The following is an 18,163-nucleotide window of genomic DNA, read 5'->3' as shown; positions in this document are numbered from 1 at the left end:
ACATTTCTAGAGCTATAATGTACCTGTATATTTAATTGTCTTCCCATAGCTTTTGCTGGTCATAGAGATCGGGCTAAAATAGTAACTGGGTCGAATCCACGAAAAAAGAAAAATCCTGTAACTGGGTAAATAAATGGTGTGATAGAATCCAAAAACAAGAAAGATCCTCCTGGGAGACTAAGATAGTTATTTGAAGAGATATCTTACATCTCTTTGGCTCTGACAGGAGAGTGGAAGCATGTTCAAATAGCCTCACAGACTTATTAGCTAAAGAGGGGGTCTCCTGTTAACATGTTGCTCTCCTATGATCCCTGCCACTGTAACTTTCCAAATTCTCATGCTTGTAACTTAAAGCTTGTACAATGTTTCAGCAAATTGCTGTAAAGCTATCCAACTCTAGCTTCTAGACTGTCAACTATGCTCTTCCAACTGTAGTAACTTCATATATTAAAATGCCAACAATGAAACCAAACGGAACAACCAAGCATTACCTTGATGAAAATAAATGCAAGCTAACTAAATGAACAGTCCACCTAAGTCAAATCACCCAAATGATGAAATGAATAGCATCAGAAAACATAAAATTATGCACATTTTCCTTGAACGTGGACCATGTCTGAGCTCTTTCATATTCCACTCTAGCACATAAAAGTATAGGAATTATCCAAGATTCTGTCTGAAAACACAAGTTTCTTTGCACAGCTTTTCTTCCCTATAACTGAAAATTCATTCCATAGTTGCATCATCTTTAGTATGCCTTTTTAGTAGTTATGTTACCTCCATGGAAGTGAAAGATGATAACAAGGCAAGATCGATAGAGGGAAAAAAACTCAATCTGAAATAAAATCCAACCAAAATATAAGAGAATCCCTAGATAGCATACAAGTACCTCTGAAAGTTTCATGATGCTTAACTAGTTTCCAGTCTGGATGAGTCCTGCATGAAACCTGTGCAACAACCATTAACTAAATTGTAAGTTTTGCATATTAAAGCAAGAGAGTAACAGAACATAATGCAAGAGACACTCTTACCTGAAGAATAAACCCAATTTGAAAGCTCATTAGTGTATTACCAGAATACATGTTCTTTCAGACAACTGGATCTACATAAACAATTTCAATTTGAACATCTTCAGATAACATGATGCACATTTTGCAATAAAATAGCTACTTAAAGAATAAATTTTTGCCTAAAAAAATATGGCTCAGTAAATGCATCTGATATTCAGACCACTAGCAGGAAAGTCTGCCTATATGCTCTATAAGTTCCAAAAATAGTGGCGCTGGCAAAAGTTTGAGAACAGTTTCACAAAAAAAAGAATCTCCTTTGTCTAGATGCTTTTACAATTTCAATCAACAAATAACATTCTAGCAGAGTGGTATAGAACCAAGTGGGTATTCTGATCAATTGAGCTCAGAAACCTCCACAAAACAACAAAGAAAATGTCATTTTCAGAGACCTTTTCAATGTCCAAATTTATTTTCTGAACTCTCCATATATGTGTAATAATACAAAAAAATAAAAATGATACACTTAGTTGACACAGTATGCATTAAATTCCGAAAGATGTAATATGACTAGGGATGAATACTCTTGTCAACTGCAGAATATCTGTCCCTCACCACATGAAAAGAGCATTATTGGAGGTCCACGAATGTCAATGAGATCTAATTATTGTTCACAGATGAACACACTTTTGAAGGCAATTTAGAAATTACCAGCTGGATTTAAGTTAATTGAAACAATGACCCATAAAATATTGAGCCTGCTGATACATGAATCACTAACTGACATAGAAATGGAACTCACAAAAATATAGTCAGTACAAAATTTGCAGCAAAATAAAATTAAAAAGAAATTCTGTACAAGGACTGGGTTATTTAACCTCAGTCAGAAAGCACACGCATGCACAGTTACAGAATATCCCACCAAAAGTACAACGGACCCACAAATGCCTAAAAGAAAAACCTTGCACTCAATAGCATTTCAATGGTTGCTTCACTTTGAAAAATATACAATATAAGATGACAGTTTACATAAACCAGGGAAGAGCTTTCAGTAATATGCAAAAGCCTTTCCACGAACTACCTCTGATGATGCAGAAGATGATGAGAGAAAGAGTTCGCTTCTCTTAGAATCCAATTTAGCCTGAAAGGTCCGGGCATTTGACATCTGTTTCACAAACCTAGTAAAGCGTGTCCAATTATGACTCTCAAATAGATGTTTACTCATTCTCACAACGTTAAAAGAGAAAGATTGTCCACCTCCTGCTGAATACAGCCTCGAGCTCTTTATAACCTGTTTCATGGAAGGCTCGTCTAACTTTGCCACAGAAATTTCACCTTCAAGGGATATTCCACACCATCTAGCAGCCAATATGAGTTGCCGTAGGAATCCTTCTGGACTGCTGTTTGGATTAACCTCCTCTTCTGAGTCTTGGACATCAAAGCATGTACAGCACAACGTCATTCTATACTTGGCCAGCAATTGAGCTATTGGGAAGTATCCATCTCTAATTGATGTGTTGTAATAGCCAGCAGTTAATTCAGAAGGATGAGATTTTGTGCCATAATGCCAGTGTATTGCAGCAACTTTTGCTGAGATTTTCACACCAGTGCCCCAGAAGATGGTGTCCGCTGCCATACACAGCCTCTCACCATGAAGAAGTAACATCCCAGAATACCACTCAAGAAAGAATTGACCATATGGTGTATTCCACGAACCATCACTTTTAAAGAAATTGGTCTCTTCTGGATTTTGCATCAAGTTGCCAGCACCAAGTGGGCCACCACGCCCCCATTCACGCATCCCAATTTCTTGAGCACAAGCATTCAGTGCAGCAAGCATATACTAATCATAAAGAGAAAAAAGATATTATTTCAAACGATGATTTGAGGAAAGGACAAACATCACCCACTGACAATAAGATAAACTAAAGTGTGAAAAAAACGCTTTACCTTATCATAGCACTGAAACTCTCCAAGCTCTCGTATGCGCCACACCCTTGAGAGTTTCTCTGACGGGCATGATGGATACCTTAGTTCACCTGCAGGACCCATCCCCACTTGAATACCCTACAAAATGGAATGCTATTACAGATAAAATAGCTGTTTCAAAATGGTGCAGAAGATACCACATACAAGAACTTTACAAGCAAGAATATCTTACTGTTATGACAACTCCAAGATATTTTCTGAAATTTTCTCTGAAATCCCTCATGAAATCTGAGTAAGCTTGGATGGGAGAACGACCCCTAAGAAGAGGAAGAATATCACATCCCAAGGAAATATATTCCCGATTCCTTCTTCCAAACCTGTCCGAGTAAGCCAAATCTGGATCTTTGTCCATCTCCTCAAGCACCCAATGAGGAAGATGGATCCTTTTTGAGGCACAAATGTAGCAATAACTTTCAGTTTTAATAGAACCATTACTATAAACAAACAAAGTGTTGAGAAAAAGTATAGGGCCATTTTGGTTATTTTACCTTGTCTTTATTTATATTTCTTGGTATAATCTTGTTCTACATGTCCAACTATGTCTATGGATCAAGTTTCATGTAAAGAGGACACGTAGAACAAGAAATATAGAGAATTAAAGTTTTCACTAAAGTAAAGGCATTTTTTTGTAAATTGTACTCAACCATATTATAAATAGAGGTTGGGGAACGTGCAGGTCCCCTAACGCAGTTCAATTTTCAATTTCTTCTCTCCACTTTTTCCCCTGAATGTCCCCCAACGCAATTCAGTTTTCAATTTCTCCTCTCCACTTTCTCTCCTTCTCATTATCACTGTTCAACCCCTTTCTTCTTAAGTTTCATGGTATCAGAGCAAAGATCGCATTTGGGAAGACCTTTCGATAAGTTTTTCATTCTTTTAAAGCAGATGTCTACATAAAGGAAAGATCTTTCTCCAATTTTTCAGCTATTGGTTAGTAAAAATCCATTTTTTTCTGCCATAACCCTAGGGTTACTGGTTCTACTGTTCTAAGAACAGATTTTGATGTTCTAAACTGCCAAAAAAGTTTTTTATGTTGATCTCGAGAAGTGCACAAACTTCCAGATCTATCACTGCTGATGTCATCCGCGTCATCCACTGACATCAGCCCTAGTGCTGCTCCCAGTACATAGTATCTTCTGAATTTGATCCCTATGTTGGATTTTTTGGATTTCTTGACTGCGCACATCATCTACCTGCCCTAACTATGATTTTACGTGGTGGGGCCACTTAAGTTGGTTGATTTGGAATTTTTTAGAAGGTTTATTTGATCTGTTTGATATTCTTATATATCTGATATGGTTGATTCTAGTGAGGTTACTCCATCAAAAGAATCATATAATCTGAATGGTAAAGATATTATTACTATTACATCTAAAAAGTTTAATGGTGATAATTACCTTAATTTCTCCAGATCTATTAGAATGTACTTAAAGGGCAGGAAAAACTGAAATTTATTAGGGATGACCCTCTTGTCCCTTATGTTGATGATCGGGAGTATGAAGACAAAACAACATGGAATCTAATATCAATAACCAAATTATGAATTTTGAAACTGCCAAAGCCATATGGCTGTCTTTGGAAGCTCTTTATGGACACGAGAGCAATGTTTCCAGGGTATATGAACTACATACAAATTTTTTTGGCTTAAAAAGGGGTAATAGAACGTTGACAGACTATAATAGTTCTTTTTTGAGTATTTGGCAAGAAATCAATGTCTTCCATCAATTTACTACAGATGAACGAGAACTCTAAAAACAGTAAAGTCAACTTCTTATGGCAAAATTTCTAGATGGTTTGGATGCTGAATTTGATAGCATAAAGGCACAAATTCTGGCCTCATATGAGATACCTAACCTCTTTACTACCTTTAATAGGGTACAGAGAGCTGAAAAGACAGTTGTGCCTAGAGCTGGAAAAGATACCAAAGTGGGTGAAGCTACTGCCCTTAATAAATCAGCTACAACTTTGATTCCAATGATACATCCAGGGGACGCACAAAATTCGGTGGAGATAGAGGCAAAGGCCAAGATAATTCAGGCAGAGGACGAGGCCGAGGAGATGGTAAATCTAAGCGCAAGTGTGTTCATAATGGATGCATTAATCACTACTCGAATAGATGTTGGATAAAGTTTGGGAAGCCTATGGGCAAACGCTACTACGCACAAGGTACAGCCGCAGGGTTTGGAACTACAATCGTGTCTGGTGCTCCAGATAAATTACAAAAATTAATCAAACAACAGTAATAGATCTCACAACGTATAGCACAACAATCTATTCCTTGTGCATCTTTTGTTAGGAATTAGACGCCTTAATTCAATACTAACAAGAGCAATAATAATTGCAAAAGAAAAATAATCAAACACGAAAACACAAGATTTAAACATGTTCGCCTCAAGGTGAGACTACGTCCTGTCTTCCGCTGCTGCAATATTTCACTATGATGATGAAGAAGTTTACAAAAGAAATCGCACACACTCGTGTTTTTCTCTAACCTCTCTCAGCCGCAACTGATGATCCTCCTTCGATGATAACCCTTACAAAGGCGCCCCCAAATATAAAGAGAAAACTAGGGCAACCTTAATACAAGTGTGAAATCCCTAAACTACCCTTAATGAAACAACAATTAATATATCCGCGTACCGACTCAGCGTAAGGCGTTAATTAGGCTCCACAACTTAACATCTTTGGCACATTCGACTCCTCTCACATGTATGTCTACACTCTCAGTGTCTTATTCCTCATCTTGGGTCTTTGATTCCTGTGCCACAAAAACACATGTCAGGTATGACCTAACTATTTTTTTACTTAAAAGAGTTTGTTCTCGTTAAGCATGTTAACCTTGTTGATGGGTTAGTTTCACCAGTACAAGCAGTGGGAAGTGTTACTCTTGCTCCTTTTCTTTCCCTTCAATTCGCACTGTTTATTCCAAAATTTTCTTTAATTTGTTGTTCGTCAACGATGTGGCTAAGTCCATGAATTGTTCTCTAACCTTTTATCCTACTCATTGTGTCTTTCAAGATCTCGTGACGAGGAAGATGATTGGTGCCACTCGTGAGAGAGGGTGATTATATTATTTGTACATCCACAACCAAGACAATACTTTACATGCAGTACAAATTGATTCATCACTTCAGTGACATCTCAGACTTGCTCATCCATCTCTTGCAAAACTGATTCAAGTAGTTCCAAACTTTCCTTCTAATATTATTTTTTCAATGCGAGTCATGTCAACTAGGCAAACATCATTGGAACTTCTTTCCTATTTCATTTCATAAGACAAATAAACTTTTTGAGCTTGTCCACTCAGACGTCTAGGATCCTTGTCCTGTGACTAGTCAGTTTGGTTATAGGTATTTTGTTTCGTTCATTGATGATTTTAGTAGATGTACTTGGATTTATCTCATATGAGAAAATTTTGAAGCCTTTGATGTATTTCAACTATTTTATAATGAAATAAAGAATCAGTTTGCAACCTCTATCCATATCTTGCGTACAGACAATGGTTTGGAATTTATGAACCGTAAATTTGCCTCTTTTTGTCAATCACAAAGAATCATTCATCAGACTTTTTGTGTGTTCACTGTACAACAAAATGAGTTGTTGAACGCAAGAATCATCACTTACTTGAGATAACTCGCATTATCTTAATTCATATGAATGTATCTAAGCCATATTGGGGTGATGTTGTTCTTACTGCATGCTTTCTAATAAATAGAATGTCATCTTCTGCCCTTGATGGCAAGATTCCTATTTAGATTGTTTTATCTATTGCACCTCAATTTCCTGTATCACCTCGTGTGTTTGGGTGTGTATGTTTTGCACATATCTTTGATCCTTCCAAGGATAAATTGTCTCCACGGTCTGTTAAATGTATATTTCTAGGATATTCTTAGGCACAAAAAGGGTACAAATGTTACTATCCATCTATGAGAAAAATATTTGTGTCTGCAAATGTTACTTTCTTCATAGATGTTTCATTTTTGAATCTTCCAGATCTGAGTCAGTTCCACCAGAACTTTCTGTACCTAGTCCGGTTATTCCTATTCCTATTCCAGTTGATGTATGTGTTTCAACCTCACATGATACTCCTACTGAGAAACCACTATAGGTATATTAGCGCCAACAACAACCATCTCATCCTGATCCAAACCATGATTCTTCATTGTTTCCTGATCCTGAGGTAAGTGATCTTCACCTTCCTATCGCCCTTCGAAAAAGTGTTTGTAAAGTTACTCACCACCCTCTATCTCATTTTGTCTCCTTTGATTCAATGTCTGATATTTATTGTAAATTTGTTATGTCCATCTCCACTTGCACTATTCCTTCCTCAGTGCAAGATGTTTTGTTGACTCTTCATTGGGAGAAAGTCATTGATGTTGAGATGGAAGCACTAATTGATGGGGGACTTGGGAGTTATGTGATTTACCTCTAGGTATTGTTGTAGTTAGTTGTCACTTGGGTGTTAAATATAACTCTGATGGATATTTTAAACAATACAAGGCTCATCTTTTTGCCAAAGGGTATACTCAGACATTTGGTGTGGATGTTTTTTAGACTTTTTCTTCAGCTGCCTGCTTGTCTTTTGTTCACATACACATTTCTATTGTAGTCCATCAAAGCTGGTCTTTGTTTAAACTGGCTATTAAAAATGTCTTCTTATATGGTGATCTTGAGGAGGAAGTCTATATAGAACAACTTCCGAGGTATGTTGCTCAAGGGGAGACACATAAGGTATGTCATCTCAAGAAAACTCTTTATGACTTAAAACAGAGTCCACGAGCATGGTTTGAAAATTTTAGTCAAGTGGTTATATCCATGGGATTTCATAGAAGATACTATGATCACTCACTATTTATTATGAAACGATCGTCTGGAATTATTATTTTATTGGTATATGTAGATGATATCATCTTGTCCAAGAGTGACAGATCAGGCATTGAAAAAGTTAAATCCCATTTGGCGAATCCCTTTCAGATTAAAGATTTGGGTCAGCTAAAATATTTCTTGGGTACTGAAGTTGCATGAATCAAGGAGGGAATGGCATTGATTCGGAGGAAATATGTCATTGATATGCTTTAAGAGTATGGACTTCTAGGAGCCAAACCTACGAATACACCAATGGAAGTAGGATTTGATCTTCATAATGATCAAAGTCCAAAACTAAAAGATAAAGTAATGTATCGGAGACTAGTAGGCAAAATCATTTATACTATGGTTACTAGACCAAATATTTCATTTGCAGTTAGTGTAGTGAGTCCGTTCATGGAGCATCCACGTAAGATTCACCTAGGGGCTGCACAGAGAATCTTGAGATATCTGAAAGGAGCACCAGGGAAAGGTCTCCTTTTTAAACCTAATAATCACTTGAGGATTGAGGTTTTCTCTGATATTGACTATGCAGGTTCCAAATTTGATAAAAAAATCAACCACCAAATACTGTGTATTTCTAGGAAGAAATTTAGTTAGTTGGAAGAGTAAAAAACAGAATGTTGTTGCTTGGTCTAGTATAACAGCTTAATATAGAGCAACAGACCATACCGTCATGTGGGTAAATTTTGTTATCCAAGAATTAAGCTTTGATCAGAAGGATCCTATGGCTATGTATTGTGAGAATTAGGCAACAATCTTTCATGAAAGAACAAAGCATATAGAGGTAAATTGTCATTTCATCCGAGATGCTGTAATGAGAAAAGATGTAACTACTCTATATGTTCAGTCTGGTGATCAACTCGACGATATCTTAACTAAATAAAGCGCCGGGAAAGCATGAATTTCTGAACTTTTGTGACAAGCTAAGACTATTTGACATATATTCTTTAGCTTTAGGGGAAGTGTTGAAAAAAATGCAGGGCCATTTTGGTCATTTTACCTTATCTTTATTTATATTTCTTGATGTAATCTTGTTCTACATGTCCAACTATGTCTATGGACAAAGTTTCATGTAAAGAGGACACGTAGAATAGGAGATATAGAGAATTAGGCTTTTCACTTAAAGTAAGGGTGTTTTTGTAAATTGCACTCAACCCTTATCATAAATAGAGGTTGGGAGACATGCAGGTCCCCCAACGCAGTTTAGTCTTCAATTTTTCCTCTCCACTTTCTCTCCCTCTCATTCTCTCTCTTCAACCCTCAATTTTTTCACAAAGGCAAATATATAATAGACAGAATTTCGGTACTAGACTTTGTTATTATGCCCTCCGCAGATGAAAATTCAGTAATTTATTTCAATGCAATGAAGTGATCATTATCTGTGTGCCATGAAATATAACTACACCATGATTACATGAAAATACAAGCAAAGAGGTAAGTAATGCTACTCACAATATGCAGTATAGTAGAACTTACTTCTTCAATTAGGCGTATGTTGAAACTGAAATTTTTTATAAGATGATCCACGTGAACAAACCTCAGATAAAGTAATCATGATGGCAATGCCACACAAATCCAAAGACTAGAGATTCATGAAGAGAAACCAACATAAAGAAAATTATAAAACAAAGAACTTGTATCACAGGTTCACGAGGAAAGATAAGTACTCTTCATGGATTAAGGACAAAAGTAACTCTCTACAAATGGTACCATACAAGGTATACATGGGCAATATCTTCATGCTTTACCAGGCGAGCACATCATGAATTAAGGTAAAGAATTTTTAATTAAAATATACAGCTCTGCTAAAAATAAGACTTGACCTGAAGTTAATCTCAAATCATCTAGGTCACAATGGTTTCGTGCAGTGCACAGAAACAGCTATGGAAGGAGTTATTTAGAGAAGGAGAGAAGACAGAAGGACATTTGCCACCTTTTTTTCTCTACATATAATTTCCCCTCAATTCTACTTTTGCTCATATGAAACATAAAATTAAAAGGCCAATTGAAAATTTAATTTGTTTTGTAAATAAAACCAATATTCTTTGTATTCAATTGTGCCAGAACTTACAATACTCATGCTGCCAAAAAAACAATTATGCACTCAGACCTTTGAACAGGTAGTTGTAGTTTTAAGGGCCAGAAAAGAATCATCCTCTGGAGACAAAAGCCAAACCCCTCGAGGAGAAAAACAATTCTAGAAAGTTTTAAATAGTGGCAGGATCAATGATTTCGGAATTCTTGAGGACGACAACTACATGCCCACTATTCCCAATTAAATTTCTGGAAAAGTGTGAAATGAGAAAGACAAAAGAGTTGGAATGCCAAAAAACATTTCCCAAGCAACAAAAACAAGAGAAAAATAAACAACTTGCAATGATCAGTTCTTCCTGTAAACTTACTTATAAGATTACTTTTTAAACCAATGAAGCGCTTTGGAATACAATTAAAGCCATCTGTAAAATGCCTCTCAACATTTCAATTGGCTGAAGCTTTACACTTTTATTATTCATAATGGCCTAAAAACATCCACCTTTCCCTTGGATTTTCCATAATTACAACTCGGCATCTTTATGTAGCTTTCATTCTTTAGAGGCAACAGCAACTCATCAGGCAAGTCTTGTCAGTAGATAGATGAATAAATGCCAAGCAGATTGGTTGCAGAGCTAATACGAAATGAGCAAACATAATTGTAACGTAATCAAGAAAAGTTTGAACAGAGAAAACTCCTATAGAACAATTAAACACCAAGAAAGGAACTCGAATGACAGAGATATCGAAGGAAGCTCATATTTCTATATTTTGAAAGCCAGACAATACTTGGAATTGGAAATTGCGGCTGCTTACCAGGGGGAGTCATCGGGGCCTCGGCCGCACTGATGAAATGCCATGACGGCACGGACCTTGAGCCCGCACCTACCCGCCAAATCGACGATATCCAAATAACCGCTCCAATCATAAACCCTAGGCCCCTCTCTCTCGACAATCCCCCACCAAACTTCAATGATGATCCCTTCGACTCCAGCCGCCATCAAGGCCATGAAAGACGCGCCCATAGCCTTTTTCCGCTTCATCTGCCCCATCAAATTAACGGCATCCGGCGTCAAAGTGACGAAGACGGGGGCCGCCTTGGTTGAGCGCGAGTAAGACGGGAAGCTATAGTGGAGCTCAAAATGATCTTCCGGAAAAACGGAGCCAGAAGAGGGTTTGGACGAGTAGAAACGGGAAGAGACTGTGAGACGAGGAGGCAAGCGGCAAGGAACAGATGAACGGAGACCAGGAAGCGGTGACACCCGGCCATGCCGCGGTGAGTCGTAATGGGTGTAAGACAAGGTCGCAGCAATGCTGGAAGTCGAAGGGGAGGCGATCGCCATAGCAATGACTAATGAGAGCAAACGGAGGATCCGGATATGAGCTCTTCAGGTATTTTCCATCAAACGCTCGGGAATTCGTGACGCAATGTCGAGAATGCTACAAAGGGAAGCGTGGGATTTTCATATTTATTGTGTGGCATCAGAATTAAGGAAGACGGAAGAACGCAGGCAGAGGACATATGTTAATTCCGACGAGAGAAGGGACGGCGGAAAAAGCGATTGATGGAACAGACGATGACGAAATTGCCCTCATTCGAATTATAGGACGTGATAAGAAGCTCGCTACAACCCACCTCGTGGGCCCCACGCTGCTCTGAACATCGTCCGAGAAATTTTTAAAAGAAGTACAAACTGCTCTCATCTTCCGAGGGACGGTTTTCTTTGAAAACCCGCACGGGTCGGGTAGGGTCAGGCAGGATGTTAGCCCTTAAAATCTGACTAAACCTGGTCCACACGAGATATGTTTAAATATAAAATTTACCCTTTATCTCACTTTAATGATATTTTTTAAAAAAATTAAGGGGTGAACATTAAGTCAGGAACAAGCGGGAAAACGTGGGGATAGAGTACGGGGTTCGCATGGACTCATTAGGGTGGGCATGGGGTTCAGAGATGACTTGGTAGAGGGAAATGGGGTTAGAAATCTAACCTTGACATTAGTTTCAAATCAGACAAGTTCGCTAAACAAGCAGGCTTATGAGGTGGGTTTTAATTTTTTTTTTAAATAAATGTTTGATATTGTAGCTTGAATTCTTCTGCTTACATTGCTTCCAGAATGGATTTAAAATTGACTCTCGTAACTGTAGAAATGGCGCGCTCTCTGTGAATTTCTGTAGAAATGGAGTGCTCTCTTGAACTACTGTTGAATTGTACTCTCATAGTAAAGTTACTCCATAAGCATCAAAGCGTTAAGCCTTCATCATCCTATTACCAAGAACTCTTTAGTCTAACCAAATGGCCGAGGAAACCGTACAAACTCTTCTTCCTTTTCTGTTTCTTTTTCTTTCTTTTTTTGTAAGGCAAGCCTAGAAACTTTTCACTTGCAAAAACGATAACACGATAGGCCACGCTAGTCCCGTATAGGTAAACAACTAATTCCGAAGGTAGAGCATGATGGACTACCAGAAGACCGGACAATTTATTGCCTGTGGGCTGCTCGCTCACAAAAATACATGATACGATACACAACGCGTAAGAAGAATCAACAGAGGAAGCAGTGCGTCCCTGCAAATCAAGCTTTCATGATATCGCCTTACCCAATAATAAACAGTACTGATTACACGGTAAAAATGAAGAATAAATTCTTGCAACTAGCCACACGGGAGTAAGGGGCACCAACTTGAAAAAAACTCGGATGGTGAAAAGTAATTAACAATGCATGATGAGAATGTCTAACCATGTCGATAATGCAAACCTGTAAGGCACTTCAGGCTTCCAGGTACGGACCAAGTATACAGAAGGAAGGAGATGATGCACCAAAGAAACAAACATAACATTGATGACTTAAAACAATGCAGGACTCATACAAAATTTCAAAAATAAAAAATTAAAAGAAAAAGAAAAATATAAAGATGTGCAAGAAATATGGAGCGCAGATTTACCAAAGATGATCTCAGAGCTGCAGCACCCAGACTGACTATGGAACAAACTGAACCTGCTTTCGCTTTGTGTGTCATGACATGACATGATACAACTGACCGTTTTAACTGCTTTGCTTGCCGGTTGAGAAAAAAATCTACTTGAGGTGGTCTAGGAAAAGTATTTGATATGAAATGCAATACCGACAAAAAGACTCTTGATAAATATACAAGGCAAGCAAATACTGGGGCCGATGGAGCCACGTTTTTGCACAAAGAGCAGAGCTCCAGCTCCCCCTCTTCCTTCATGGGAGGGTCCCCTTGCAGCCGTTCTGCTAAGTTAGCGGAGGTGGGTCCATCGCTACCCACTTCTTCCTCAGTTGAAAAAACCCAACTCCAAGCTACCAGACATGCAAGTTAGTGACAACTTTTAACTCCAATGGTGACGAAGACCCCAAACATGGTATGCAATCCTGGACCCTGACTTGACACACCCAAATGCATGCAAGAGAATTCTAAAATTGCACCAAGCAGCATCAACCAGAAATAGCTCGACTGACAGTCAACTGAGCCCAATCAGCAGATTCTTTAATCAAATGGTCATCCGATGACAAGCATTCATTAAGGAAGTCTCTGCTTGCTACTGATTGACTAATCAAAAGACCTGCATTTGTACCCAATGTATCTGCAAGATCACCCAGTAACCCAATTGCAGTCTTTGTCACCACATCATCCCTGACAACAAAAACAATCAATGGCTTAAGAAAGAAACACAAACAAATTTAAGAGCCAGACCAATATCAATATTCAATCAAAAGGAAGGTGGTAGAACTCACATGGCTTTCTCCATGTACAAACTATCTAAAAACTGAAGGATGTGAGGTGCATATGGCATGAGCAGCTGGGTCTTCAGGGAGTTTTTGAACCCTTGAAATATGCCAGAGTAAGCTTCCAAGATTCCATTTCTCAATAGATTGGTATACTCAAGCATCTCGTCATCTGCACCAGTAGCATGGGCAGATAGCTCTGCAGCACTCTGCAGCATGGGCATCGCATAAATCAAATACTTTTCAAAGTGCTCGCCAATAGCCAATGCAATATCACCAAAGCATGAGAAGATAGGAGGCTTGACAGATCGGTGCAACTGATTACTTGATAAATCCTTGAGAAGCTGAGTCATGATACCATCACAAAAAGGAAGTATCTTGTCCTCCAGAGCACGACATAGATCACCAACCACACCAACAGTAATAGCACAAACTTGATACTCCTCAAAGTTCTGTAGGCCCATTTCCAGATATCGGTAAAATTCAGACATGTACTTGACAAAATCTGCCCCTGTCGCATACGCCAAGGCTCCAATTGCCAGCATAGCCTCTTCATGTACTGTGGCACTCCTGCATTCAAAAACCCTCAAAAATAGACCCATCATCTGGTCTGCGTATTGCATGAAGACATATTTTGTACTTTCAGATGTTCCCAATTTTTGAATCATAACCTGCAAGCAACCACAAAGGAGACCTTGCAATTCATTCTGCTTCTCTCTCTCCTCAGAGGAGAGTTTATGTGCTTCGAGTGTCTGATTGAGCTCCATCATGATGACAGGAGCAAGCTGCACGACTGTAGGGGCAGTCTCCTCCATTGAACATCGGACTACTTCATTCAATGTCTCATAAGCAGCAGTCCTAAGTCGGGATTCTCCAGCATCTTCCCTGTGAGTCACAGTAAGAAGAGCCTGTACAATATCTTGGAAGAAGGGCGAAAGATGGGAGGATGAAGAACCTGCATCCTCATATCCTTGAGCAAGGAAATAGAGGGCCCCACAGGCCTTTTCCGCAACATTAGGTACGTCTTTCATGCTGTGGAGCAGGACAGTAAGAATCTGTTGGCAGTTGGCAGCAGTAATTATAGGTGACTCTACAGTTGACCCATGGAGGAATTCAAATATTCTTCCAAGGGTCCATGCTGTGGTGTCCTTCACATGATTATTTGGATCCTTAGTCAAAGCAGTCAGCATAAAGTTTAAAGCAACGTTTACAATGAGTGTGAGCTTGTCCGGTGAAGGGCCCTCCAAAATGGAACCAAATGCATAAGTTGCCGCTTCTCTGCACCTCCAATCCGGCTTTGTGATGTTTTCTTCTATGAAAGGCATCACAAGAGGAACTATATCATCGCCTACAGTTCGAGCAACCAAGCCTAAACAAGTCCCTCCAGCCATAGCAAGATTCCAGGCCCCCTCATCCTGATCTTGATCCTCCTCCTGCTTGAGCAGTGTCTCCAACAACATCGGGACAAGTGCAGGCAGAGCCTGCTTGATAAAATAAAAGCATGGTATTACAGAGTCACCACTAAATTCACCTCCATATTCATCTAAAATATCTATCTCCTCATCACAAATGGAGCTCCAGAATTCAATAGCCTGGAGAGCCACAGGCTCCTCATCCTCCCTCACAGTCTTCGCAGTGATGTTAAATATGTCATGAATGTAGGAAGAGAGTTTTTCATAGTAGGTTGAAGAAATGGAAACCAAGCACTCAAAAGCAGCCTGCCTTATCTTGACTTCAGGAGAAAGAGTTGCCTCACAAACAACTCTCATTATGTAATCTCTCTCCATATCATTGGTGAAATTTGCCTGAGCAAAAACTAATGCATTATAGAGTGCCCGTGTGGCAGCAAACCTAACATCAGCATTCACCTCAGATGAGTTCATACCCTGAACCACCGCTGTAAGGATTTTATTCACTTGATCTTGATCAACAACATCTGGAGAAACTTCCTCACACAAATACCCCAGTGTCTCCAGAGTTGCCTGCTTCACATGAGGTGGGATCTGGTGAATGTTTGACAAGAGGGAGCCAATAAGCTCTGGCCACTGGTTGTGTGGAAGCTCAATGCCAGCTATTTTAGCAATGACTTGAGATGCAGTAGATCGAGCATCAGGAACAGGAGAGGAGAGTGTCTGCAACAAACAAGCTTTGATTTGATTTTTAACAGCTGGATCCAGTGCACGCCATCTCTGTACGAGCTCAAACTTCCTGTGTTGCTCCTTAGCATCTAATGTATTCTTGAGGATCAATCCCGCTAGTTTACGGCTATCAACAGGCTTCTCATTGTTTGCCAACTCCCCTGAAAGAGCTAACAAGAAACCAGGAAGGTCTTGGTCCTGAAATTGTTTCAGGGTCTCCTCAGCACTCTTTCTCACTGTACTGTCGACTGATTGTGCATTCAAAAGTATTTGTGTGACTTCCATGGTAGCTTGTGTGGCTGTAAAAAGACAAAGTTCAAACACATACCATAAGTTCCTCTCACAATGACAAGTCAACAGATTGCTCTCTTCCAGCTTTGCAGTAGGAATTCTTTAATAAGTAAAGAAAGTTTGGACAATCAAGAATAGCAAGAGTAGGTCCAAGGAAAGCCAACAAACAAATGAAACTGAAGCTGATCAACTCCAGTAACAACTATAAACAAACGAAAAGAGAAAGTAGAAAGATTAACGAATAGAAAATTCCAAGAAACAGTCTAGATTCATCTAAAGAACAGAATCAACAAAGCATTTCCAGGGAAAAGTAAACATAAAAATAAAAACCAATAGAGTAAGGCAAATACAGAAACTACCATTGCTAAAGAAACTTATCAGAGACACACCAATACTTCCTCAGAAAAACTCAAGAAGCTACTGGCCATAAATCACTTGCATATTTCGGGAAAAAAAGGAGATGAGCAGAAAGATAAATTCTAAGTATTTTATAGAATAAAGCTACACATTAAGCTAAGTAGAATCACATAAATACGAGCAAGTATCAAATGACACAGAACGTGAACCATGACTAATAGCACAAGCGAGATAATTGAAATTAAAAGGTCCGCAAACAACAATCATAGAGCAGTATTAATAACAAATAAAAACAACTGCGGACTCAGAAGAATTTCAGTACGATGGAAATAAGAACATAGATCTAACACAATCTAATGATGAAACTTAAAAGGGGCAGTTCCAGGTACCGAATCCAATTAAAATAAACGAAAAGAAACAGGAATCGAGCAAATGGATGACATAATGAAGAATACAAACGACTCTCCGGAACCGCAAAGCAATATCAAAGTCATATTGCCACACTAGCTAAACCTTACATAACTAAATCTGTCAGTCTGATGAGAAAGGCACTGACAAACAGAAGTGCACAATCGCAGTTAAAAAAAAGACAGTAAAATGATGCGGATCGAAGGGATAACAACCCGAAATTTCGATGCCCTAACAAAACCAGCCGAAAATCCCACCCAATCGAGAGAAGGAAAGTGGAACTTACAAGGATTTGATAAAGAATCCGGCGGCCTCGGTTGACAGTCAATCGACGATCAGAGACAGCTGATACAGAATAGCGCAGCTCAAAAGGAAAACCCTAGGAAAGAGAAAAAAAAAAAAAAAAAGAACAACAACAAGACATCAATGTAAAGCTGGATTTGTAAATTTAGTATCTAATATATCTACTTCTTTATTATTGTTTTCTTTTCTTACATATCCACCTTTTTTATCTACCCTTTTCCCATACGCCCTCTGGCTTCGCTACTGAGAGAAGTTGTATCCGTGTGGACCACTAACGGATCCCATCCGTCCAACCTTCAGAAACGGCTCATCATTTCCAATCAAGCAAACCTCTAACCGATCCCCACTGAAAAATGTCGTCACGTGGTCCCACCTTGCCTTTTTCCCCTTTTTCGAGGGGGAAAATTTCAGATTTCCATCATTTTAAATTTAAATCTATTCTTCGCTCCTTCGGGCTTCCACTCTCCATAATGGCGATTCCTCGCCGACGTGGACTTCCACGTAGGGGAGGGCGTGAATGGACACGGAAGACGCATTTAAGGCAAAGAGGGAAGAGGGAAGCGAGTGCGAGTGCGAGTGCGAGTGCGAGTGCGAGTGGCGAGGGTCCGAGAAGGGTGCCGAGTGGAAAATTAACGTCTTTAGAAAATCACTTGGTTCAGGAAATCCTTAAAAACTCACCTAGCTCAACCTGAATAAAATTGAGCCCCACCCTGGATGACGCCATTATTCGAGATTGTCTTCTACTACTTGGTCAAGGGTGTACGATCTCACTTACAACAACGCAGAGTTGGTGGAAATGTGGGTCAAAAGAGGTTCTCCGATGGAACCGGCCGGTGCTCATGAGACCTCGCCGAGGTGATGTCAAATCTATACTATTACAAACTTTCAGTATCTCGCCAGACGTCTCCTTCTGGCTTCGGCAAAGGATCGATCAAACAACCCGACCTTCATGAAGGAAAAATCAGATAGCCGAAGGAAGAAGAAAGAGCTCGCGCAGCACCCTCTTGGAATCAATTTACTCTC

The 18,163-nt window shown here is 39.2% G+C and overlaps 2 protein-coding genes across 4 annotated transcripts; both read right to left on the bottom strand.

The window, feature by feature from the left end:
• Positions 1 to 893: 893 nt before the first annotated feature.
• Positions 894 to 11,452, bottom strand: LOC137956600 (beta-amylase 3, chloroplastic-like). Of its 3 annotated transcripts, none has more exons than XM_068804151.1 (6): positions 10,713 to 11,452; positions 3,169 to 3,379; positions 2,958 to 3,074; positions 2,089 to 2,850; positions 1,032 to 1,102; positions 894 to 947 (listed from the first exon to the last, which is right to left on the bottom strand). In XM_068804151.1, exons 1-5 carry the CDS (start codon positions 11,237 to 11,239, stop codon positions 1,061 to 1,063), a joined length of 1,659 nt encoding a protein of 552 aa, XP_068660252.1. In that variant the 5' UTR covers positions 11,240 to 11,452; the 3' UTR covers positions 894 to 947; positions 1,032 to 1,060. The 3 variants fall into 3 exon arrangements, with proteins under 3 accessions (XP_068660252.1, XP_068660269.1, XP_068660261.1); XM_068804168.1 differs by having other exon boundaries at positions 3,169 to 3,253; XM_068804160.1 differs by lacking the exons at positions 894 to 947; positions 1,032 to 1,102 and having other exon boundaries at positions 1,789 to 2,850.
• Positions 11,453 to 12,446: 994 nt separating this feature from the next.
• LOC137943170 (importin subunit beta-1-like) lies at positions 12,447 to 17,245 on the bottom strand. Its single transcript, XM_068788867.1, has 3 exons — positions 17,124 to 17,245; positions 13,653 to 16,080; positions 12,447 to 13,551 (listed from the first exon to the last, which is right to left on the bottom strand). The coding sequence occupies exons 2-3, from the start codon at positions 16,064 to 16,066 to the stop codon at positions 13,353 to 13,355; spliced, it is 2,613 nt and encodes an 870-aa protein (XP_068644968.1). The 5' UTR covers positions 16,067 to 16,080; positions 17,124 to 17,245; the 3' UTR covers positions 12,447 to 13,352.
• Between the last annotated feature and the right edge of the window lie 918 nt (positions 17,246 to 18,163).

This window comes from Aristolochia californica, unplaced genomic scaffold (genome assembly GCF_029961685.1).
Source record: "Aristolochia californica isolate CCGP_79_NKW_82.1479 unplaced genomic scaffold, dmAriCali1.0.hap1 SCAF_1, whole genome shotgun sequence".
NCBI classification, from domain to species: Eukaryota; Viridiplantae; Streptophyta; class Magnoliopsida; order Piperales; family Aristolochiaceae; genus Aristolochia; species Aristolochia californica.
This window is presented reverse-complemented; position numbering and strand designations above follow the sequence as displayed.

Excerpts from the sequence above, each read along its gene's own strand:
- LOC137956600 (XM_068804151.1), bottom strand. The coding sequence starts at position 11,239 with ATGGCGATCGCCTCCCCTTCGACTTCCAGCATTGCTGCGACCTTGTCT. Across the intron at positions 3,075-3,168 it reads ATCTTGGAGTTGTCATAACA|GGTATTCAAGTGGGGATGGG; the intron begins GTAAGATATTCT and ends TCCATTTTGTAG. Across the intron at positions 2,851-2,957 it reads AGTTTCAGTGCTATGATAAG|TATATGCTTGCTGCACTGAA; the intron begins GTAAAGCGTTTT and ends CTTTATGATTAG.
- LOC137943170 (XM_068788867.1), bottom strand. The coding sequence starts at position 16,066 with ATGGAAGTCACACAAATACTTTTGAATGCACAATCAGTCGACAGTACA. Across the intron at positions 13,552-13,652 it reads TTGTACATGGAGAAAGCCAT|GGATGATGTGGTGACAAAGA; the intron begins GTGAGTTCTACC and ends TTTTGTTGTCAG.